General features: G+C 38.3%; 1 protein-coding gene across 1 annotated transcript in view; it reads right to left on the bottom strand.

Annotated features, from left to right (window-relative positions):
- Window positions 1-23,976, bottom strand: part of SPON1 (spondin 1) — a 140,192-nt gene extending 116,216 nt beyond the window's left edge. Inside the window, exons 1-2 of the mRNA XM_054390588.1 lie at window positions 23,754-23,976; window positions 17,153-17,259 (exon numbers count right to left, since the gene is read on the bottom strand). Of these exons, the coding sequence (XP_054246563.1) occupies window positions 17,153-17,259; window positions 23,754-23,976 (330 nt within the window). The remainder of the gene's footprint in view (window positions 1-17,152; window positions 17,260-23,753) is intronic.
- Between the last annotated feature and the right edge of the window lie 2,897 nt (window positions 23,977-26,873).

Raw genomic sequence — 26,873 nt, 5'->3', positions numbered from 1 at the left:
AAGATGCAATCCAAACAAAAGGAGGAACAAAGCAGTTCAGTATGATGAGAACCTAAAGTGTGTTAAAGTACTCTGCTGTCAGCTGTTACACTAAAAAGCCTTTCCTGTCTGAGACACTATGGAAAGCTTAACAAAACAGCAATTCCCTCTTTACTTAGTTCAATTTATAGGAAAAATGAAGTACATTGACAGATAACAATAACTTAACAGCATCTATTAAATGTAAAATGTTGCAGTATTTTTTTGAATCAGTCTCAGTTAACTTAAAGCTGCAACATGCTTGAGTTATTATAACCTAAGGCTTATGATGAAGGCTTATACTTGCAAACTGAAAATGGCCAATTAAGTATAATCTGTCCCTGAAACTCAAGAGATGAGTAAATATAGATTGTTGTGAATTAAGACAGTTTTAACTTAAGTAGTCACTAAGAGTAAACTTGAAATCCAAACTTTAATCTTTGTTTTCCATCATTTTTTCTCCTTAACTGTGACATTAACATTTCTATGAAAACTGATTCAAGCTACTTCAGATTATATTAGTAATTCTTTTGACAGATAATCCAGCTTTCTCCAGATAGTTTGCTTTTCACACCTTGGTACACAAAGATTCAAAGTGCACCAGTTGACTCCTGCCCAAGAGAGTGCCCTGGCAAAACTATCAGAGCATACAAATTAGTTGCAGCACTGGGGATACCAGCACAAGTAAACAGTGTAAAGAACTCCTTGTGTCCTTTTGTACAAAAGCAATGAGTCTCCCTGTGTCTTGCATAACAAAAGGCTTAACTTTATACTCTTCAAGCTTTGTGTTCAGTCTACACAGCTCCTTTGACAACATTTGAAATTATGTATGAGGATTCTGGGAAAGACTGAGCATTTTTCTTTCAAAGAAACAGGACTTTCAGCTTACCTTGATGTGTAATTTAATCAAGTTAGACCTAAATCTAGAGTAAATTTACTGAGGTCAGACTCTGTGCTGAACAACTCAAACACATTAACTTATGGGTGGGTTTTTTGGTGGGTTTTTTTGTTGTTGTTGTTGTTGTTTTGGGGAGTTTTGTTTGTTTGTTTTAATTCCATTAAATTAGGCAGTAGCTAAAAAACTGAACTTGCCTTTCAATTAAATCAGGGTTCAAATCTGGTCTACACAGTTTACATTTGGAAGCATGAAAGGGGAGCAGATGGAAAAGGAGTGAATTTTATGAACACTTAATTAAGTAAAACCAAATAAATACCATATTCAAGACTTGGTTCCAAGAATTTGGAAGCAGAACTGTCCTATTACAGGCCTAAGACAGAATAACCACCAATGAGCATGATGAGGACACCGAGTAAGGCTATGCTGAGATGATCTTTGCTGGCCTCCCACACTGATCAGAGCAGTCATCCACCTGCAGTTCCCTTCACCTAAGCAAAGGCATAGCAGCTGTATCAAATAACAGCTGTAGCAAACCAATTCCAAAATTTAAAAAATAAAAATAAAGAATGGAGCACAACCGCACAGACTTCTCACTGGCTCTCGTGGATCTCTCATTTCTCTCCTCCTTTTCACTGGAAGATCAGAGTGCTAGCAGTTTTTCCAAGATTACAAAACTAACATAATCATTTCAGATGAGACTATAGCCATAATAAACTCCAACATTCATTATGTAATGCTTTTGCAGAGGGATTATTTGTACTCCGTTATGCTGCCGAACTATTTTGGTAGGAACGTTATTTATTTGGCAAAAACTAACTACCTTTTCAATCTGATAAGCTTTCACAGGAAAAGAATAACTTTTGATAGGTGGTATCAAGTGCTTTCAGACTACGAGAAATGTTGCTTGCTGAATGGGATGTTATATATATATATATATATATATAAAAAAATTACCTCAAAATCACAGATTATTAGATAATCACTTGAAAGCAGGACCTTGTACAGTTATGTAGTCACAACAGTTAGCACCTTTCATTTAAGCTCTTAAAGCTTCTATTTACTGCAAGAATAGGCTTTAAGCACTCAAAGAGTCGAAAAACGTAAACAAAGACATCCTTGTGTTCATAATGATACAATACTTGAGTGAGAAAGCTCTGTTGCCACAACTGCATACTGCCAATATCTTTACCACTGTAATGAGCGATTCACAAGTGAGTGCCAGAGAAATATTTCCTGTAGACTCACACAGAAGACCTTCTGCTTACACAGACATTTCTCATTTCTGTCTCAAGGAACTCCATGCTTTTTGTCAATTCAATTTAAAACTCAGGAACTGACATTTTTATTTCAGGAACAATATCCCAGATAAGAACAAAGTTGCAAGACCAAGCAATCAAAGGAAAAGGAATGTTAAGTTTGAGGAGACACCTAAAACATCAGATAAGGAAGAAATTTTATAGTGGCTGGTCAAATGACATACATAGCTCTTCTACTGAAGCCATCTTTCTATGTCTCAGGTTCTCCCTGCAGAATGATGATAACAGCCTGCCTTCCTCCTCAACCTTTCTCTGTCTCACATTTATCAAAGTGTTGTCAGACAAGGAAACTTTGCACTCCACAGTCATAACTCAAAAAAGTGCAACATGGACTTAGACAGGGCTTCCTTACTAATATAATCAATAATAGGATTGATTATATTATTAGGAAGTGACATTTTTCTACAATACAATATAACATTTGATAGCAAATTACAAAGGAAATGTCCCTTCCTTTATTCAGTACACCAGAATTGCTGAAAGTCACTTGAAATACATAGTAAAATGTGAGTCTGCATATTACTGGCTCAGCATTTCTCATTGCTTAGCTTGTTGAGGGTTCTCATTTATCTTTCATTTCAAAAAATATTACATTACTCAGCATTATGAATATACTGCCAAGAACAGCTACCTCACTTGGACCTCCTCATTTAAAGTTAAGAAGGGATTTAAGGATTACAGAAAAAACATATTTTTAATAGCATTACTGTCCTGCTTGGTGTTGAAGCTTTGAAGCATCAGCAGCTCTGGCACACATGCTATTCATGTTCCTTGTCAACGTCTCAATGCCAAAACATACATTCCAACCCAGTTCAAGCAGATTCCACGCAAATTCCTGTAGCTTTCAGATGACTGTGTACAGAACATAATCTATTTCAGAGAGACTTAATCCACTGCAAAACCCACATTTAGAACAAAAGTACTGGTCATCTAGAACTACAGGCTTTATGCAGATAAATTTAAGAAGGTATTTACCTTGCTTAAAAGAGCGCTCAAATAATTTGCTTAACAATTTTCATCAACTGTCAGAGCAGCAACACTGTTCACACAGAAGAGCTACAGGAAGCCAGGAAGGGCTTGTGGGAGTACTGACAGTAGTTCTGGGCGATTAGAACGCCACCATGTTTGTTGTGTGTGAGTATGAGTCTGCACGTTAGGCAGAATCAAGAGATAATAAACCAGGCTGTGGCTCCTCTTACTTTTGATGTGCTGATGAACTACTATTCTTTCTTTACTTAGAGGGCACCACAGGTTACAAAGTCTATCCATGAACAATTTCCCTGACTGCCTCTGTGTTCAAAGTTTTCTATAAAGTCTAATTTCACATTACCTAGAGTATCCTTCTGGTAAATTAAACAGGCTTGCTGAGAGTTTCACAGAAATCAAAAAGTTGTGCTTTCTGAAGCAGAATCCTCTCTTACTGGAATAGAGAAAGACACACTGCAGTCACCCAACAGTGAAGCCAGAGTTTGACAAAATAGGGAGTCTTATGTGCAGACTTAGGGCTTCTTTCCAAGAGTTTTTGCAGGCTCTCTTCAAAACCCAAGTGGGTTAAGCGCTGTGACTAAACAAAAACCTCACAACAAGAAGTAGTATAAAACTGTATCTGTATTAAACCATGGTTTGGACACGTTTTCTAAACAGTCCCTTGCACAAAACGTTCATGATGAGAATAAAGTGATGCCATGTATGTCAAGAAAGAAAAGTGATGTAAATTGTCAAAGGTTGCCTGTGAAGGGGGTTTATTTCAAAATTCTATTTTCTCTTGAATTGATCATTATGTCATCATATATATATATATATATATATGTATGGTATAGAATGGTACAATCTTCCTAAAGGAAATAAACATGCAGAAAGGGGTTCTGGAACAAAAATTGAAAACAAAGAATCGTGGTAAAGGTTTATAATAAAATTTTTTTTAGTTCTGTAAACTGAAGCACTATAAAAGCTGTAAACTGAAATGGAACTGTACCAAATTCTACTGGTACATAAATTTAGCATTATAAAGACTGACAACCTTAGCCAGGTTTAAAAATTTATATATACACACACACATATATATATAACACCTTGCTTTCATATTAATTCCAAGTAGGGTACAGTGGTGAAGATGTGGTTTGTTCAATGCAATTTTCAATCACTAAACTTGGCATTACAATCAGAAACATGCCTCAATGAACAGGCTTTCTCCTATGGATAAGACTGAAGAAGTTTTACACTAGTGAAATAAAACTAACAAAATAAGTGGTGCCTTCTCACACAGATATTACTGTCTCTTTAATTTAAAAAAAAACTACAAAACATTTTTAACAAGTGAAGAGCTCCAAATCTGCTGCTGCATTAATACCTAAAGTAGCATTCCCCCTTCACAATAGTACAGTAGCTCTTCAAAATCCTCAGTGGCAAGACTAATGCCATTTTGCTTCAACTGATACACTGAATAAAGTGTTCACTGAGTTGTACTTCCATATTAACACATGAACTATGAATTCTGTCAAGTAGTGGGCACCCAACTGGGCAACCACATTATTAAAGGCAGTGATTTTGATCAGTCTACTTCTGAAATTCTTTGTACGTTCTAAGAGCACTTCCAAGAAAAATTGGATAGAAGACAGCACCTTCTGAAGGACAGACACGTAGTAAGGCTGAGGTGAGGCGGACATGCGTCAAGGATATGCATGAAACCAGATTAGGTCAAGAAGGTGCCAGACAGCAGCTCAGACGCTTGCATGCTGTGCCACCACATCTGCTGCCACTAATGCTGCCCAAGGCTGGCAGCTCTGCACTGGTCTGATGCAGAAGGAGCCAGAGGAGCAGTACAGAATCTGAGGAAGAAAGGTGAACACGAACTGCCTACATCTCTTGCTGTGACACTGCCAACAGCTGCATGCAAACCCAGAATCTACCGTTTATTGCACTGTCACAGTGCAGAAGACACAAGTAGATTTCAGAGAACCCTGTAATGCATGCATTAGACTGCTCTCGGCAAACCCATTTCAAATACAATAGATTTTTTTTAAACCCCACATCTAGACATTCCATTACTTCAAAGCTATGTTCTAGAATAAACTAAGTTTCTAATTAACTTGGTAGCATTTCTTTCTGCACTGAAATTTAGGCCTTAGAACTCCTACTGTTACTAACTACAAATAGTAAGGGGGAGAAGATAAAGAAAAAATAGTATTATTTATTTCCAGTTTCAAAAAATATAATTAGGTCAAAATAATGTTTTCTTCCTGAAATACACCACTTTCTTTAAATATCACTTTAAAAAAAGCTGTATAAACCTCTAAGACAACACTCTGGATCAGTTATTCTTCCATGCTTTTGTGTCTTCTGCAATTTAATCTTAGAAATTTTGCACAAGTCCCCGAGAAAATCATGTGAAGTATGCAACTGTAGAACAAATTTAACAAAGCAGCATGAAAAAAATTGACTCACTAAAGTGAGAAACAACTTCTAATGATCAGAAATTCAACCATATATAAAGGAAAAATTAATTTGCAGGAGATATCAACATTTAATAAATGACAGCTTATCTCCAGAGTATGAACTATTTAATTAGAGAAATATTAAAATTAAAGGCCAAAAATAATATTTAACTGATGTTTATAATTTCTTGGATTATTTTAACTTTCTTTGTGTTTTTTAATACAGAATACTTCCATATTGCACAGAGTTCAGTCAGCATTACATCATCCAGTTCACTAATCCAAAACACTGTGATGTTGTTTCTGATTCTGTGCCAGCAACAAGAACTAAAATATAGTATGTATCCAAACCTATTTATTGGTTTAACTGACTAAGCATAGAGTGCTAAGAGAGTATTTGAAGGAGTTTTGTCATTTTAATTTGGTAGTAGGGTGGGCTTCGTCCACACCTGCACAACAGCTACCATTTTTTGAACGGTTTTTAGGGACCCCAATGTATAGACAGGCTTAGACCATGTTTCCACATTTTAAAGTCCCCATGTTGTATTTTACACTCACAGTTGGAATGTTAAACATTTTACAAGCATTTGTCATTTTATGCATAGACAGTATTTACATGCAAGATGACAGATGACTATTTAAACACTGTATGTGAAGAGAGAACTCCTAACGTTCAATTGTGGCTCAAGTGTGATATGTGTCCTTGAGGAAGTTGCTTCAATGTTTACCCTTCTGTTAAGAAGATAATGAAAAATCTACATTCTACAAAAATGTTTATGGCCTCTAATTTATGTATAAAACATTGAAATGTTCAGCAGAAAGGGAGCATAAAAGCATATTTGAAAGCTGTATTACATCCATAAATGTAAATGAAAATCTGGTAGCACTGACAATAGAAAACCATTAAAACAAGATCCAGTAAATTTAATGGAAAAAAAGATTTAGTCATGATTTCTCTAAATCAATACAAGTGGTGTATATAGAGTCAAGTATCTTAAAAGCACTGAGTTTAGACTTTTATATCAACCACATTTTTAATCTTGTAATGTTTTTTCTCATATTTGTATCATTCTGGCTTATTTGGCTCAGGCATAAACTAATTATTTTTTTGTATATGATGCATATGGATGTAAAAAGATAGGCACAAACAGTCATACTCCAAGACCAGTTTCTACACAGGTTGAATCAGGTTTGTTATTCCCCAAAAGAAATGCCAAACCTCTTTCATAGGCAGCAGAGTCAAATGGGCTTAGAAACCTTAAGAACACTGTGATGAACACTATGTTCTTTCTGTGGAAGCTGGCAGTTGCATAACATCTGCACCACATATTAAGCTTACCTAAATACAGTTTGCAACTAATGTAATCAGATGAGCTGATGAGCATCAGATGAACTACGAGAAGAAGAAAAAAAAAAGCTAAATATACAGAAAGTTTTGACTAGGTAGCATTCAGAAACCTTCATAGAAATATTACACAACCTCTAAAGGAACATTCCAAATTGTTTGGAGCACATTGAATTTGAAGCTAAGACAATTACATAATCCCGCTATCTAAATATATCATAACCCATTTCTAATTCATATAATTATTTTGTATAACCTTTCTGGATAAGAAAACTAGGTCACTGCAAGAATCTCAAAGGAAGCCAAGAGACTGCATAGCCAAAATACCACTAGTCCTATGCATGCAGGAAATACAGAAAACATTTACAATTATCTTAATAATACTGGGATTTATCTGAATGTGTGGGCAAATTTTCTTAACAGGTAGGATTAGTGTGGGGGGGTTATCTAGTAACTGCAGGATTTTGCTCTATTCCTACATCTGTGATTCCCACACAACCACACACAGAGAGGACAGAGCAAAAGGAGCAATAAGAAGCAAACTGCTGCCTTAGCAACCATTTAAAATACCTCCCAGAAAAAAAAGAAAAAAATATTGTGCATGGAAAAGGAAGCTAAAAGTGTTTTTCTATTAATGGTATAAAATAGGTAACTAATTTTACTGTGAAAGTGACCTACTGCTCTAGGGAGGTTGCAGCATAAAATATTTATCTATTTTCAGCATTTGCTACTTTATGCACTCTCTCCCCTTCTCTGTTTTCCTCTTTGAAAAGCAGTAGTTTAGCTAAAATAAGTTTGTGACAAACAGGCTAAACCAAGCAGCATCAGGTATAATTAATCCTCCCATACAGGCAGAATCAGCTTTACTCATACAACTGAAATTGAAGAAAGAGGAGGAAAAAAAAAAAAAAAGATTAAATTACTTTCAAGAGAACAAAACCTGATGTGTGCCTGACAAATCATGAATAAACACTGGCAATGCTCTACTATACTACTGACTATATTGAAGTATAAAAATCATTAAACTTGTAGAACAGTACGTACTAGAACTACTTCTTACATACTCATTCTTTTAAGTGTTTCTCCTGAAAAGAAATGCAGGTTCAAATGAGCTGTGCCCACCCACAAGGAAAGAAAAAAAAAAAAACAAAAAAAAACACCACCACCATCACCAACAAAAAACCCAACCAGGCAAGAGCAACAACAGTGCCTCAGTTCACATAGATGAGAATAATTGGAGCCCAGTTCAATCTGTGAAGTAAACACAAGCAGGATGAAAGCTTTTCAATTTACACCTACAGCCTACAAATTAGTAAGCACTCTGGTAGAATGAGCTTGCCACAGATTGCATAATAACCCTACCCACGGTGACAATGCAGGGAATGGGAAACAAAATGGTAGTTCTACACCAGCACGGAATTTCCCTTTCTAATTACTGAGTACTATGAAAAGCATTATGAAGAGACAAACATTAGCTTTTGTGCAACTGGATCAGGATTTTCTGTGCTCTTCTCAATGTATTTTCATGTGAAAATTAATTTTAATATGCTAGCGCTTTAATAAAAGTAAATAGGTATTAAAATAACAAGACATTGTCCAGCAAATGTATCTTGAGAATTTATTTGATAACATTATATATAAAAAATAGAAAGTTCAACAGGTTACCAGTAGCAATGGCTTGTCAATATATCTTTCTTATATAGGTATTCATTATATATTCACTTGAAATCAAAAGTACCTAAGCCAGAAAATTCTGCTTTTGAAGTGCATGCACATTCTCATCCTGTCCCTTATACAGCCGTAAGAAAAATGAAACTCATGCTATTCAACTTTTCTCACAGCAACTGAAAAGGGAGACAAAACAGAGCAGAAAAGGGAATGGGGTGGAGACAAATAATAAGCACTACTCACTTCTGAGCAATGTAAAAGTAACTTTGCTGTTCCCTTTCCATGACTATTGATACACAGATTTCCACAGTGGATGACTCCCAGGCCCCTCCACAAGCACAATTACTTTGAGTAGAAGTCAAGACTCATTTCAGAAAAAAAAGGCAGAACTATACTGGCAAGCAGTGCATTCTTTCTAGATATATCCTTGAATTTGTAGTGTTTGATTAGCAAGTGAGCCCTGTCAGTCCTGCTAGCAAATAGCTGTCCTGATGCTATGTAGGATAGAAATATCATGTGGCTTGAGAAATAATCTGGCTCAGAAGTTGTCTTTGATGAGACAGTATCTACTTAGCTGTTTTCAGATGTCTCCCTGCTAGAGAGACAAAAATGAGAGGTTAAGGAAAGGGTCTGACCCAGCTAATGTAAAAGGCAAGAGCTCTCCTTCTATTAGGGAGGGTCTCAGAACTAAATGAGCAAGTGGCAAAAGGAGGAGGTTATTTCCTGCCTCAAGTGAAAGACAGGCTTCCTGGATTTGTGTGCTGATGGAGGTGACAGTCCTGCACAGGCACCACAGCAATTGTGCCAGAGAACCGTTTAGCAGGTGAGAACTCATCCATAAAAGTATTACTCTCATAGAAGCGATGATCACAGGTAGGAAATCCACACCGATCAAGATGCAGAGGACAGGCTAGGATCAGTGTGAGTGGTTAACAGAAAGGCTGTAGGAGGACAGACAGGATGGAAAACAAGTTTCACTGGTGGGACTGCTCACCAGTACATGTGACTGAGAAGGCCTTTGAAAAATTCAAGTTATGTAGCAGATAAGCACTGAGAATCTCTCTGGCCTGACTTCATGTGAATGGAAGGAAATAGCATTCGGGTGATCATTAAGCAGAGGCATGAGGTAGATAGCAAGCAACTGGATGTGAAGTGCAGGGAAGTTCAGATGACTTAATGTAGTCCATATGTCTGAAGATATCCTTAGGTGTAAGTACTTCCCACTTGTGATACCCTTATAATACCAGACTTTGCAAACCAGGGATGAACAAAGTCACTTCACATTGAAGCAATCCAGCATCATGCTGAATGAGACAAGTTTCTGGAGTTCCACAAGAATAGATATGAGAAGAGAAGCAAGACTATATGACGTTTTGGTCAGGGACTCCAAATAGTCTCATCCAGGTCACAGAATGATGACTTCTTCTTAAAGCTACATACTCTCCTTACCTTGCAGTTTTCAGACAAAACAGACCATAGAAAATCAAGCACCCTAATCAGAAACATATCTGCAAAGTCTCTTGAGTAAAGACCAGCACCGAAGCATAACATTTGATGAGTTTAGGATGAGAAGGTGTATTTTTCAGGTGTGAAACCTAATATATCATTCTAAGGACATCAGATGGATTTCCATTCATGACTGCATGAAATGAAATGACTAAAAACATCTATGAAGGTATATTAGGATAAACCACCAAAAAGCAAACATATTGAATGAGCCAGAATCAAGAGGTATGATAATTGCCCTGCACAGATCTTGCATCGTTCTGATGTAGAATAAATACAATCTGATAAGATGACTGATGATCCTGGGTTATTAGGCCATGAGAAAGAGCTATCACAGCAAAGAGAATAATCAATTACAGATGTTCTGGACAACAAGGGAACTTGAAATAGTATCCCTTTGCAAACACTGAGAAGTCCCTACCATTATTGGAAAGGAAACAGTTGTAAAGGAGAAAGACTGTCAGGGTGGACCATACACAGGTCTGATAACGGTACATGCGCGAACAAGAATAATGAAAGCTAAATACATGGTCACTTAGATAATGCAAAATTGCCTTCTGAATTCAGAAAGTAGCTCTAAGCCAAATGGCATAGCAAGTAGCACATTCAGTCTGGTAGAAATTAATTCAGCAATTAAGTTGCCATGAGAACTGACTTGCCTCACTTGACTATGAAGCCTAAAGGAAGGGTTTTCCCTACAACAGCCATTCACAAAAAAGTCAGGTAGGTGAATTCCAGAATTTAAGAGCCTTTCTAAGTCACTAGAATCTTTCTGAAGACAATGGAAGTTAAAAAAAAAAGGAATAAAGGGCACCATTTAAATTTAATTGGAGGACTTTCTACTGGCATATCTGTACCTTCCTCTAAAGTCAAGTCCAGAGAACTAACAGTAGACTCTTCTTAATGTAGCAGAAAAGTCCATGTAGCCTAGAGAAACTGCCAAGCTGAGCCTCAGTTATCAACACTCTCACTCCCACACCCCCAAATACTTTAAGGGAAAAGAAAGCACATTATGAGAAAACACTTTCAAGTACAGACATAATTCTGCACTTCTATCATCTGGTCATTGCTACCAGGTAGTGCACACTTGGAAAGAAGTGTCAAAACAGGCACATTTCCCCAGAATAACCCCTCCTTTTAAAGCCCTGTGTCATTATGGGGATAGCACGGTTGTCCAGATCCATAGCTATCACAGGATTACAGGCACGAAGTCTACATCAGTAGGGAATACCTGACAAAAGCTTTGTAACCTAATGTAAAATGGAAGTGCAAAGAACAGACACTTGCTCTAAGGTCCCCTTGATTGGAACTGACATACTGAAGATTTTCTGATGCTGCAGAACTGCAAATAACCACATCAGAGGCACTTCTTCAAACATTACATAAGCATAATAGGAACTAATGAGGTAAGAGTGATGATCTTTCTTAGCAGAAACAGAGAATCTATAGAGTAATTGATGAGTACCTTAGATGAAGATGGTAAATAATGAGGAGACCAAAAGAAAATTCTAGGATGCAAATCCTGATGGCAACATTATGAATGAAGAGAGAGAGATGCTGAATAGACATTTCAATGAACCTGGAGCTTCAATGTACCTGGAGCCTACATACATCTAGAGTTCATGACAGTTACCCTATGATAACTAAAGCATCTGTCTGCTGCCAGAGGGTTAAATAGCTTTCTTTAAATTTCACATGGCCCAAGTGAGTTGAAGAAAGAATATCTGACACTGGAGTAACGAATTAAGAAGATTATCTGGGATAGAGAAAAGAGATTTTTGAAATACATTCCCTAAGAGTCACGGAGATAGACATGCCCTCTTAAACACAGCCCAGGAGAAGAACATACAGCTTCTACTGACTGACAGAGAGTTAGTGGAATATGCACTCCCAGAACCAGGCTTTAGCTCTGAAATGATTGCAAACACTAAACTGACCTCAAGTCTGGAAGCAACACCTGAATAGATAACTTTCATAAGATGTCAAATTATCTGAAGTCCCAAGAGGCTCAGAAAGAGACTCCCCATGCTGATATGTCTGAAGAGCAGATTAGAGAGTCCAAGGGATACAGGGTTAAAAAAAACACCATAAAAGAACAGTGTGGTGTTAAGAAAACATAAGCATAGCTTAATCTTTGATTTAAAATCTTAATAAACAATTGCAGCCATTAATTAAAAACAACAACAAAACTATAAACAAACTTTGCTTATAAATACGAGAACCAATAAATCACAAGACATAGCTAAAAGCCTTTTAAGGTTGCCTCTTTCAAAATGCAGTATATCAACAGCTTAAAGAGATGTAAAATTCACATAAAATGCTGGAACACTGCAACTGAGGAACTGCTCTTCTAAGAGCTTGTAAAAATATCTTTTAATGTTAAGGCTTTGATAAGCACATCAGCCAGCTAAGTAACAACAAAAGAACTGCTCACCAGTCAGCACATCTTCAAAAACAAAGGCAATGTTTGGGACTATTGTTTCAGAAGAAAGATAAAGAAAGAAGACCTAGAATAAAGGTCCACTTACCTTACAACTTCTTCAATTATCCTTAAATGTTTCTGTGAGAACACATCCCTAGTTTTTATAAACGTAATACTTTCAATGAAACCTTCACATTTGCTACAGCAGTGCCTGCTTATGTTTTAATATTGGTTTTGCACTGGTGGGTCACTAAATTCAGTGACCTAAAATAAGAATTTCTTGATTCACGCTAGAGCAAAGGAAGTCAAAAGGACACCTCCAGGAACACTACTATGATGAATGCATTTAACACTAAATTAAGTGTTAAATTATCACAGAAATAGTGGACACAGCTTAAGAATCTAGCAACTGATTATGCCAAAACCAATGCAGAGATGCCTAATTTTGAGTCTTTATGACTTGGTTAATTGCTATACATACTATTTTGTAGTCAATGACAACTTTATTAAATCCACAAATAGCACCAAGTCCTGGAAGAATAGTGAGGACTTTGAAGGATAGGATTGTAGTTCAGAACTTTCTTGATAAATTGAACAAAGCTGTGCACTTAGAAGGAATAAAATGCCCAGACAGAAAACAAGGAATCACAATGTAGGCAGCAATACATGCAGGAAAGGATTTAGAACTATCATGGAGCTCCTGAACAATACTGGGATGCTCCTGCAGTAAAGGCAAATTGCATGCACTTACAGGATTCTGCATGAAGACCAGTTAATCACTCGCAATATTCCAAAATATCATGGCATCTAAATGCTGTAAACTTTTATGTTGGATTGACTATTGTGTACAATTCTAGGAAATGTAAGTAAGACTGAACTCCCAACTTGGCTGCAGAAGCAGTAAAATTGAAAAAAAGATGCCCTACAATGAAAACACAAGCATTTTCATAAGAAACAGCTAGAGCGTGTGGAACTGGGGAGGGAATAAGGAAAACTTCGGAATAACTGTCTCATGTCAAGAAAATTCTAGGAAGATAATCTTGTAAGAAAGCAATTTAACCACTATTAGAGAAGACTCAGTGTAGACATTAGTAAAGGCTCTGTATCTTCCATCAAACAATCTATTGAAGTGTTTGAATGGGCCACTTAGAGAGATTAATTTTTTGTTGTTATTGAACACTTCTCTAGACCAGATTTAGAAAACACCCACCAAGAAATTTCTTGGAATATTTATTCTTCCTCAGAGAATGAAGAAGATGGATGAGATGAGGTTCAGCATTAAATTTCTATTCTACATTATTTACCAGACTACATCTATTACACTGCATATATATATTGATTAATATGGCCTGTATAGGTACTGACTATAGTCAGTCGGTGCTGATTGGTGCCCTTGAGTATAATTTGCCTTCAAACAATTTGCAGACTGTTGCTAAACATTACAAAAGATTAAGATCAGCAGGCATGACAACAGGCCACTAGGACATGATATCCAAAGCTTTCAGAGTGCCTCACTGCACCCCTGAGCTGCACAATTACTACTGGCATAAGTAAGAACCATATTATTATATCCTCAAATGTCTATGACTGAATTTGGCAACTTCAATTCCCCAGCCATATTTAACTTAGCTATTTAACATACGTTTGCATGTTTGTGCGAGACAATGTGGTTTGTTTATTTTAAAGCCAAACTGTGCCCTAGGTGTGCTACAACGATGAAGAAAAAGAAGTTTGGCTGCATTAATAGCAAAACAAACAATACCAAAATCAGATTTAAAAGTCTCAATTTTCTCAGAGGAAAACAGATTTATAATGAGGGAGTCCAAATTGCACTTCTCTAAAAGGTCTTTACGGCAAGTATAAAGTTAAGCAAAAAAAGTAAAGTAAAGAATACCTGCCCAAACAAAAAAATTAAGAGCTGTGCTATTTATAGGATCAAGACCCTACAGGTTAATGATTAATGAGGACTAACCTTCCTGCTGACTTGCAGAGTCAGAGAAGAGTAAATGAGCCTTGAAGAGATTGTAAATGGCAGAGCAAGACCCTGCAGGGCAAATTCACCGCAACCACTTACTGCACATTCATCCTTTGCATTTGACTGCAGCACTCAACCTGCTGCAGCATTGCTCCAACCACTGAAAACAACGTTTTTCCAACCTGAGTGTACCACATCTGAATCAGTCACAGAGATGTTAGTCCTTATTTAATACCTTGCTACTCTAATGCAACTCCCTCTACCGTACTTTGAAATATTAGACCTGTTGATCAGTTATACACTCAACAGCTGTGCAAAATGGAAACCACAGCTCCAGTGAGATCTTGAGACCCAAGTACTGAATGTGGATTCAGGTCTTCCCTATGAAAGATACTGCAACCCATACTTCATGATCTGAAAGTGGCACTAACAGGCTTGAAAATATGGTGTTTGACAGTCTCTGAGGCATGGGAGGAAAGCATGTGTCTTTTTTTGGTCACCTTTAATTTCATTCTGCCCTGGCTACACTGAAAAGTCTTGCTAATCTGAATGAAGCACTTTGATTCAAGTGGTGCATTTATGTACTTTGTTTTGACTATTGTTTGAACGGTGTATTTGCCTCCTCGTGGAGGCAGAGGCTAGTCCTGAAATAGCACTTAGTCTCCTCAATTAAGGAATTGTCACTGAGTTCTAGTCTACTCACTCCATAATTCACTGAATAACATATTCTCCATCTGATCACAGGAAATAAATGACTTCAAGTGGCATTCAAGTTACTGTACGCAGTTTTTTCTTACTCTGCACAGTTGTTTCTTCACATTAGGATCTTCACATTGTAATACAAACACAGGACAAACCTTTGAACTAAACCATTTTTTATCTTCTCTAGTTACTAACACCTAGTCATGATACAGGACCCATAGGTATTTATCACTGTAAGCATTTGTTGGATACTTAAATAACAACCTTAAATCTGTATCAATACAGGCAGAACGGGCAGGCACTATCTGAACAAGCTTCAGTTAACTGTGCTAATGTGATGAGCACAGTGAGTACTGTGTGCCAAAGAAATACAAATTTAGTTATGCATAACATTTGAAATGGATCTGCCAGTTAGAATACTGATTTTAGATTGCAATTCAAACAATAAAGCTAATTAAACAATCATCCTCACACTGAGATCCATTGCACTTTCATTTGATCTATGAAGAATTTCCATTTGCATCCCATTCTGCTGACTTCTAAATTCCTCTGTACTTCAGCAAAAGTTTAGTGAGTTTCTCACTGCTCTCAGTTAGAAATAGGCCTGGCCATAATGACAAAACTCAGGCCAACCCTGTCCCATTAGCCATAACTCTTGAGACATTAACAACTGAAATACAGAAATGAATGGTAATGAGCTTCTTTTAAAACAGATGAAGCACTGTTCTTAACAGGAGCTGATGCTTCAAGATGAGCTTAAACAAAATGTGACTATATTAAACAGATCTCTCCCAATTCAAACTAGGAAACCGTTTAATTCTAAGGAAGATGGAGTTATTCCAACATCAAATAAGTTCTTGCTTATTCTACATTTTCTTACAAAATATATGAAAACCAGAAATAAGCCTCCAGGCAAACTCTGTAGAAAAACAAAGCAAATATGTATTGAGTTTGCACATCATGTTGCCTATTTATAAAAAACAGAAGATGTTTCAAGAAGAGATGCTAGGATTGAGTTGATTTCTGTCTCCCTGTAGGTCATCAGAATTAGAAATTCTGAGTATTTTCCTTGAAAACATAGACATGCTTCTTTGAGGCAAGTGAAATCTTCAATCTATTAGTCATTATTAAAACTAGTATCAAAATTATTACCCACCCTGTAAATTATAGTCAATATTATTCAACAAGATTTTGAAGTTTGGAAAGTCAAACAGCAAACAATCCCTCATTCGAGAGTCAACAAACAAGAAATCTACATACCTACTTTCATATGATGTGTATTCTCATTTTCCAGAAATCCATTCAAGCAATGCAATCTTGCAATAGCTGGAAATACTATTTTGTGAATCACTCTGGATTCTGATCCTTTTTATAAACACATTCAGTGGGATGAAATGTTTAAGTAAACTGCTACTGAGCATCAATAAAACAGTGGACTCTAATTTATGACTGATAAACAGCCATTACAGCTGTAGCAAACACTTCTCAGAATCATAATCTACACCTGAATGGACAAAAATAGGCAATGAAATACAAACAGCAAAATGCGACTAAAACCATTTTCATATTAATTTTGGATAACCAACTTAGGTGTCCTAGGCTCTAGCTCAAATCAAATAACTGATCCTCATGTTTAACTGGAGAAACATGGGAATGCAAGCTGAAGTAAAGATACAAAAGCTTTGACCTCTTAGAAGAGGTCACATGAAATAAAAAATACGTTATATTGTTCTCATGTCAACATCCACAAACATTTATGCTTACTTAAGCATAGTCTGCATTCTGCTATGCTTATAAAAATCTCCCTTTGAGCCAAGCATATAGTAAGGAAGACTCCTAGAGGTACAGGTCAGGGAATGTTCTCTCACCTGAAAAGTTCCTGCATGGTCTTCTTCCTTGTCACCTTCTTTTCCTTCCTTGAGAGCAATCAATGTGAATCCTCGAAAGTAAGCAGGTGTGGCAGCAGAGAGCGTCACTGAGATGTAATGAAAAGAGAAACAATGAAAATGTGGTATTTGAGAAATCAGACAATTCCATATCATTTCACAGCTCAGCTTGAAAGGTGTGTGCTTATGCCTGGTATTAACAACAGCTAGAGCACTAACAACATGAAGCAGAGCCAGCCAGAAAACAAAAATGTTCAGTCCAAGTTTCCACACAAAGTGACAAACACTGGAATGAAGCAAAATACCTCAGCTATTGTTCTTTGCCCTATCTTCTTAAAGCAGATTGATAATCTGCTCAGATTTGATTTTCTTAAAAAAAAAAAAAAAAAAAGTGTGAACATTTCCTGAACACTTGGCTTCAGCTTTTGCCCTTCTTCAGCACAGACAAGAATCTAGGCATTTTAGTACATAAAAAAAATTCTGTAACTGTGAAGCAAAATTACAATATTGCCTCCTCCAGCTCAGATGTACTCAACACAGTGCCCCAGCTGGTAGAGATAGTTGCTCTAAATCTAACCTTCCTCTCCCTTAACCTCGAGACAGAAGAGGACACAAAGTTAACTCGTAGCTAAAAAACTGTAGAGATTGTGCTGCCATCTCTGATTGCCAGAGCATCCTACACATGAGCAAAACCTCCTTCTTCACACACCAGTAAAGCATCACTGGAAAGCATTACTGACCAGGCATTACTGAAGGCATTATTGGATCTACCAGAAGAGAACAAATAGCAAAATGTTGACCAATCCAATTTTACCAGGCTCAGCCACAGAAATACATCCCTCACTTTCTGCTAGTGTAAGGTACCTTTGCCTGATCTCTCCATTTGCCATCAGCAGTACTTAAGCACCACCCAGCAACACCTGAGTTACATCAGCTCTGGCTCTTTTGAACACTACCAGAAAGGTCAAATGAGGCACAGTTTTAGAATTACTGAACCTTTCTCAACACCTGAAAGGAAACCTTTTCTGAAACAGAGGTAAATTATAGGGGAAAATTATTTTTTCATTAAAGTAAGAGAGGCAGAAAATTGAACTAACAATACCTTTAAGTAGCTTTTATTTTAAGCATGATACAGAGTTGCTTGTATTACACTATTGTCACACTCTCAAACCCTTACTAGCACAATAAAAACTGAAGACCACCCAGTTTTCATGAGCAACTGCAACTAACTGGTGTTGCGTCATATTCACAAGAAACTCTCACCCAAACAGGCTGTGAGGGGTTGAATCACATTACTAAAAAAATGACAGATTGCCCTTCAAAGGATTTCAAAATGCACCCAAAGTTCACTTGGAACATATGGAGAGCTTTTTTGATCTAGAAATTTAGTAGTGGAAAACTATGAAGTAAGCTATTTGAAGGTTTCTAGCATTATACTGCTATGACTGGGTCTAAACTGTATGGTGTTGCTACTAATATATAGCTTTTCTGACCATATGTGGGGAAAAGAAAAAAAAAAAAAACCAAAGAAGATTGGAGATGCATAAAAGGTCAAAGAAATGGAAGTGCCATGTTTAGATCTGGGCACGTACAGATCTGCACAAATCTAGAGCAGACATGGACATAGTAGCACCAACTACAGTCCACCAACCCTTGAGATTTTTCAGCACACTTCTCATTCCATGGAACGGAACCTTCTTATAAGGTTAAACTTCATCATTTTGGGAAAGAAAAACTTCCACATTTTTGTAACAGGAACTGAGTAGTAGCATAACAGCATTAAACTTCTGATTACACTTTTAACTATTGCTCCAATGCATTAATTCATTAGCTATGTAATAATTAGCATTATTAGTTCAATTTTGCAAACTTGCAGCTCTAAATGAAAATCCACAGCCAGCCCCTCAGCTGCAGTAATTGGGAACAGCACACTGCTGAACTCAACATGGGTGAATGAATTATGCTTGCTTGAACACTGATTCTTAGAAACTAATTGCCATAAAAGTCCTTTAAATGCAACAATTTTTCCATCTATTATATGCAATTCAAAACTCTGAATCACTATGAGTAAAACATTACACCAGAAATACTTAAGCAAGCAAACAGAGAATCCAGCTGTGAAATGACTCAACAGTTTTCGTAATTTTCCTCACGAATTTACAGATCAAACGAAAGAGTTTCCAAAATTCTAAACAAACACCTACCTATAAAACACAGGACACACAAAATGCTGAAAAGCCATCAGAAAAAGATAAAAAGGGAAAAAAAAGGGGAAAAAAAGAAAAAAAGAAGGGAAAAAAAAAAAGTAATTCCAAATCCTGACTCACAGTTTTTGAATGCCTGGGCTTAGCAATACTCATGCTGCAGTTGCAGTGTCATTTTAATCCAGAATAAATCCATGCTTTCTCCAATACGAGTGACCCTGCTCTCCCCCAGCCTGCACTGCCTGTAGAGCAGCCACAGCCACACAGCTGTGCTGTCAGCTGAACCAGGGAACATAGCCAGCTCAAAAGTAAAACAGACCAGCAAACCCCAGCCAGAGAGTTCAGCCAGGTCCAGTCCCTGAGCAGCTGTGCTGTGCTGTCCTAGGAGTGCTTCTGTCAGTGGCAGGGACACCCAGATAGGAGTGAGGAGCCCAAAGGCTGATGACCACAGAAGAGAATTGGGCTCCTCTGGGATTTTAGTGTCTGTGCAACCTCAATTTAGGAATACCAAGGTGAATGTGTGCTTTGGTCATCCCAATATAGGCAAGAACAAATGCTAACACCTGAGCTGTGTCAGTTCTCTGAGCTTCACATTCTGCTAGGATAAGGTTGCAGTGCCAGGCTGTATCTGGAACACTCCTAAATACAGAGCCTGGTTATGGTGTCTGCAGTCACAGGGCTAAATGTCTCAGCTCAGCAGGTTTGCATTGCACAGGCAGCAGTGGGAAGCTGTCAGACTACATCTGGTGTTCACAAGAGATAGCAGCTTCTCACAGCATACCAGTGGGGTGTTCTTCTCAGGCTGAACTCTGCCATTTTAAAGCACAACTGAGTATTGCTCGCATTGCATTGTTCACATGAATTAATGTTCACTAAACGCTATGAAATTCCTGTAAAGATCAGTAAAATCTCAGTGGGAGTCCCAAAGTTAAGGATTTTACTTTAAAGGGAAGATTATATATCAACACTTACTTTTGCCTGTTTCCATCCCCTCCAGCAAATCTCCAATTACCTTACAAGCTGCACTTTGGCACACACCTTTAAGACATTTCTCTTTCCCCAGTGTCCCCAGGTAAAGGTGGGGGGATGAAAGCAATTGCTCCTTTGTTTTCTGGCCTGATATCTGACTTTTCACATCCTACACTACAAAACATCCTGTATTGTACGTTGCACAATTACCAACAAATACACTTTTAGTAACTACTCTTACCTGTAATTGTGAAATATTAGAATCACGGACTGAGGATTTCTTTGAAAAGTATAGAAAACAGTGATTGCATGGTGGGGGAAAGAAGGAAATGGAAAGATTCAACATTCCTTAGAAGACAAGTTTCTGAATGGACGCATATAACATCAAATGAGTTTTTCCTTGAAAACTAAGATGAACAGGCCTACAAGTAGAAGTTCCATTAAAAACAGAAACAGCATCCACACAGAAGGTATATTTGACTACACTAGTCAAATCTTAGTGTTCTTCATCAGAGTAACAATTTCATGATACTAAGGAGGAAATTCCATTGTATGTTTGCACATGAAATGAATGTACAACTGCCTTTTTTTCAGAAAACATTTCATTTATATTTTTAGTAGCATGAAACTTAATTTTTCATGAAAATCTCAAGCAACCCTTAATCTCTTTCTACAGATCAATAAAGCTAGAACTGAGTACTTTCAAGAATCATTACCCCATCACACCATCTAAACTTAAGGTTCATCTGTGCACTTTGAATGTGATGGAAACGACCTTCAGTAGAAGCAAGAGCAGATACATTAAGGTCTAAGCTAACTAGCAGGTAGGAGAGGACCTTGACCCTGAGATGGTGTGCCCACAAACCTGGTACTATTGGAAGATCTGTCCACCACACACTGCCTGTTCTACAAAAGTAAAGGCAACATTATTACAGCCATTCAAATAGGTTATTCAATGCTCAGTGTCATTTTCCTACAACACAGCTTCAGAGAGGTGGCAAAAACTAAAAACCCAGCATGAAAAAAAAAAATTTAAAAAAAAAAAAAAAAAATCAAGGCTTCCATACACAGAGATCCACCCAGGATTTCCCTTTCAAGCAAATAGATCCTGGCTGATCTAAAAGGTGGGTAACTGCAGCAAACCCATAACATTTTCCAAAATGGCAGCTGTGAACTGTGATCTTCTGGTTCCCACACTGCAAGAATACTGCGATGTTTCCTCCAGTCATTACAGCTTAAGAGTCTTATGTGGTTGTCACATCAACGAATAACTGAGTCACAAACATAAATGGATGGCTCTACATGATTCGTTTGGTGGAGTATGGCATTTGTATGTACAGTTAATTCCTGTGTTATCCACTTTGCATAAATACTAATTTATTCCAAGAGTCTGCTATCAAATGTCCCAAGGATCCAGACTGCATTAAATCAAGCAGAGGCCATGGAAACAGGCAGATTTGGCTCCAGTGCAACAGAGGTTGTGCTGATCTTCTGCAGTGTGGTACCTCTAAGTAATTTACAGATAAAAAGCCCTCTCAAAGAGCCATAATCCCACCTTTTTATTTAATCATTAGGTGGATTTTCTACTCTTTGTACAAAACAGTAATAGAGTTCCAGCTGTACTGCAGAATTTCCTTCAAAATGAGCTCTTGAAACTTTCTTTAATACTGTTAGTTTTAACTACTGCCATAGATAATCTAACACTTATGTTCGTCCACCCATTCTGAAAGTGTCCTTAAAGGACTGTCTAGATAAGCACATGTGCCACTTGTACACTTCAGTCTTTAACTTAGGTACGTATTTTGGTCTACATTGTAACTTTTTATCATTAGCTGTAATTTTCTCATTTCCAAGGAGCTACAATACACTAAAGTGATTTTATTAATTTAGTTCCTAATGCCAGGACCCAGTATTTCCAGAAAACTAGTTCTGCTATATCATCTGGGAGTTTCTTTCCCAGTACGTTTCCATGCAACAGAAAGTTTAGCAGATGAATGAAAATACCCTATAATGTTTTTACAGAAGTCAGTTCCAAAACTTTTAAAGAACATTCATGTTTGCCACTGTCAAAGACTTTTAAGCTTTGATTTAGATATATCAAATTGATATGCAACGTGAAATCTTTCAGAGGCAAGGTACTAATCCTAATGTCTGGAATAGCTACCCCAATTTGTAGGAATTGTGCATTTCATCACGCCACGTTAAAATAAATTAATTTTTGAGGGAAATAAAAACAAAATTAAAAAAAATTATGCAAAGTTACAGGCTGATTCTCAAAACAGGTCAGTCACTTCTGCAGGTGGATTTTTCAGCCTTTAAGAGAACATGATGAATATGCTATGTGCACACTTTTTTCCCCCCATAGCTACAGTAAGATTCCCACGTTCATGTAATGAGAAAAGATTGCTTTTTACACTGAATCTACATAAGGTCAGGAGAAACACTGAGAAAAAACTCTCAAAATTTGTTTTTCAAAGTGATGCCTATAAAGTACATTAGTTATGGTATCTAAAACTGTCAAGATGATTTCCAAATTGCTTTTAATACATAAAGTTAACAGTACACTCCATAAAGGTTTTTTTCCAAAGGTGTTATAAGGTGAAGCAGGAAACGTGACCAAAAACTGTCTTTGTCTCTTAAACAGAAAAAATATGCTGAAATGTGCTTTGGAAGTTCATTTCAAGGATTGTACATGAACTCATGCTCAGCGAAGAACTGCCTCCATCTCTTATTTACACTGGTCATTAGCACCGTCTCTGCCTCTTTCCTGTTTGAACCATCTGTTCATTTCCACACGGAAAGGAAAAAAAGAAGAAAAGAAGAAGAAAAAAAAGACAAAAGGGGGGGGTGTGGGGGAGGATGGGGGGGTTGGGATAGACATAAGTGGAAAATGTGGGAAGTTGGCAGTGTGCTGTATCACTGTTTGCCCATATGCTAACTCATTATATTATTTATATTTCAGGGCAAGAACAATTAATGCTCTGAGTCTTCTCCTTCCTGCTGAATGTTAAAGCTTCTTACACTAAAGAGATAGGAAGAAAACCTATAGAAGTAGGTAAACTGGGGAGTCACAGAAGTATGAAAGAGTGCATTTTGTATCACATGAACTTGAGAGCTTGTGCAAGCTGAGCCGGTAGAGAGGATTCATAACAGAAAGGAAATTCCTCTTAATACTGAGTTAATGTTTGGGAGTAAAGCAATCCTGTGAAATCCAACTCCCTCTCACTTGTCAGGAAAGCATCCCCAATAAAGTAATGCGTGGGAGTATATTACCGTGTGTTAACCCACACATTCGCACACACGCGCGGCAAAAGGGATCCAGAGATGACAGGCAGAGACACGTTATAGTTTCAGAGACACTTGTCCTGACCGTTATCGTTAGTACAGGAAGTAGAGGATGGCCAACTTACCCCGGTAACTGTTTCCAGGCTTGTAAAATTCTGGATCGCCCTCCACCCTGAGGCTAAATTCATTGTACCCTTCCCTCCTGGTGCCCTGGGCTCGCAAGATCCGACTGCAATATCCCTCGGACTTCACGGTTTTCTCCAAGGTTTCGTCAGAGAAACCCTTCGCCACCAAGGGGAAAGTCAACGCCAGAAGCCGCAGGGCGAGAGGCTGCAGATGCGCTCCCATCCTCGGCGCTCCGCACAACTTTTTATCGTCGGGGCGGCGGCGGTGCCTGGGAGCCCGGCGGCGGGGGGTGCCCGGTCCGGGGGGCGGGCAAGGCAGCACGGGCAGGGCGGGCTCGGTCAGCCCCAGCCGGCAGCGGCCCCCAGCATGAGGCTGCCAGGTCGAAGGGACCAGCTCGGCGGCTGCCGGGGAGAGGGAGGGGAAAAGCAGGGAGGGGGCAGAGAGGGAGGGGAGGGGAGGAGAGAGAAGGGAGGGAAGTCTGATCTTGCCCAGATCCCGAAGTGAAGTGCTGTTTTGTTTCAGAGCGTGTGATTAGCAGCTTGGTAATGTTTATTTAACCGAGCTGAATTCACAGGGCTGGGTGGAATTGCGGAGCGCGGGGGACGCTGCCGTATCTGAGAGACCCAGCGCAGCGGCAAGAGAGCTGCTGCCGCCCGAGCAAAGCCCCCAGACCTGAAATTAATCACCCGCATTCCTGCCAAAGTCTATAGTTACTGTAGGGATAATATGGCTCAAAGAATTTCCCTACACCTCTCCACTCTCCAATTCTCCTACTCCCCTCCAAATCTTTCTCCAAACCAGCAGACATGGTAAACATGATCAAGCCAGTGCAAAAGGACCAAGACAACCGCTTGTTCTCTGCACACTTGACAGGCAAGGAGTATCAGCTGCAGGTTCTCGGCTGTGAGCATCTCCAGAGCCACAGAGAAGAGATGCAGAGGCAGATGTGCCAGAAACACGAGATTCATTTTTACATCAGCTTGCAACTGTGCACATCAGAGATGCAGGCTATGCGTGCAAAGCATCCCATGCACACACGAAAGCTGTGAGCACAGTTCACCCAAGTGATCGCGGGAGGTCTGCTCTGACACTTGGAAAAACCCACGCAGGTGCACAGGAGAAAGCCAGGAGAGGCAGGCCTCATTATTTCGCCTTTATACACGGCATGCAGCGAGGAACAATGACACTGAATGACTGATCTAAATCCACAAAAGATGCTCAAAGCAGTGGGGAGGGGGGGAGGGGTGAGGCGAACCTAGACCCCCGGGGTCACAAACTCCAGTGTTTTGATCCCCAAATGCTGCTCTTCTGTCTCTCCCTCCCTCCGTTGTTTTGTAAGCAGAGGACAAATTCAGAAAGGTATGTCCTCGATCAGGACCTGAATACTTTCAGGATGCCAGATTTACATTTTGCTAACCACTTTTTCTGGGACAAGACTGTAGCAATTGATGAATACAACTGCATTTAAGCACAGCTTCCAAGGAATTTTGGAAGTTCTAGAAATCTCATAGACTCTTGAGTATGATTTGACCACTACATGTTGATCTCACTCATTTTATGAGAAAAATGCAACTGAAAATGACAACTATAGCTGTACTAGTACAAGATGCCTGTGATTTTGCTTCATTCTCTATACTTGACTTCTCATTTCTGAGACTGACTAGAAAGCAATTAACTGACTGAAGCATTCATGACAGGAACTGCACACACTTCTGCACAATCTGCCTTTGTTCTGGGCCACAGTTCTTGGTTCTAACACAACACTACTCACTGGATTTCATTCCAAGTTCTCTTCTGCTTTTAGTGGTTTATATAGTACCAAACTAATTAAAAGCTAACCAGTTCATTAGCATCTAGCAAGCCTTTAAACACACAATAGATTCTAGATCTCTTACTTTTGTTATCACTGAATTCCCCTGGCCTGTTAGTTCTAGTTTCTTTGTTTAAAAACTAAAGCATTTCAAAGTTTCCTAAAAAGGTATAATACTGTGTCTTGTTAGAAGTGAATGCCTCAACTTAGCAACTGATACAGATAAATTAACTTGCACTGCCTACAGCCACAAAATGAGTAATTTGTCGTAGAAAGGGTTTAGAATATGGGAAAAGTCATTAAGCATGGGCATCCTCAGGGTCTTCTATTTGTTCTACTAATTAGTGTGTGCTTGCCTAAAGCAAGCAGCATGATGTATCAAAGATGCATACAAACTGATGAACCCAACCATCCATGGCAAATTTAACAGAGAAAGCTTCCTATCTTAGAAACTGCAGTGCTGCCTTTCTTTGTTGGATGAATAAAGGTGCTGTCCGTGACTATTAGCCATAACAATCACTGCTGGGGTAATATTGCATCTGATGGAGCTGTAGTGGTTGGAGGAAACTCTTTTCCCTCCCCCTTGCTCCCACAAAGTGTCCTCTTAGATGAAGGAGAGGGCTTGGGAGACAAAATTATTTCTTATGGCTCTGTATCACTGTTGTCAACTTCTTTTCTCTTAGGAATGTATGTGGTGGAGAGTAATTACAGTAAACATTTGCAAAGATCTGTCCACCGTTCATACTACTGTCGATGCAACGCATCTCCAATATTAAACCTTCTCGTAGCTCAATTACATTTGCGTGTTCAGTCATGCATGTCTTCAGCATATTTTTACATTGACAATACAGATAATAATCATTCCTAATACATTTTACAGAGTATTTGGTTCCTGACTGGAAGAAAGTAACATCATATATACGATTAGAGAAACACTGCAACGTTTAGAGAAAGAGGGAGAGAGAGAGAAGTTCTGTAAAAGTTGATTTTGGGTTTCACTGGGGAAAAACCTGAATAAAGCTGGAAAACCATGGGACAAGACATGTTTGAAACAGCATAGAGGCTGCAAAATACATAGAAAAGTCTTGCCAGCAGCCGGGGTAGAACAGGTAGAATGGGATTTAAATTAAGACTGCTCTTGAATGGATCTTTCAGTATCAATGCTGGCAGAAACTCATCTTTGTACCCAAAACAGAGTGTGTGTGAAGGTTTGCTAAAGAAAGTCCCAGGCTTGGAATATTTAAGCTCAGGATTTCTTCTAGTACCAGAGAGTAAATATATTTTTTTAAAAAATTCTCTCTCTTTATCC

The sequence above is a fragment of the Indicator indicator genome, chromosome 21 (genome assembly GCF_027791375.1).
Source record: "Indicator indicator isolate 239-I01 chromosome 21, UM_Iind_1.1, whole genome shotgun sequence".
Classification (NCBI taxonomy): domain Eukaryota; kingdom Metazoa; phylum Chordata; class Aves; order Piciformes; family Indicatoridae; genus Indicator; species Indicator indicator.
The sequence above is the reverse complement of the archived record's forward strand: the minus strand, read 5'-3'. Positions and strand labels throughout refer to the sequence as shown.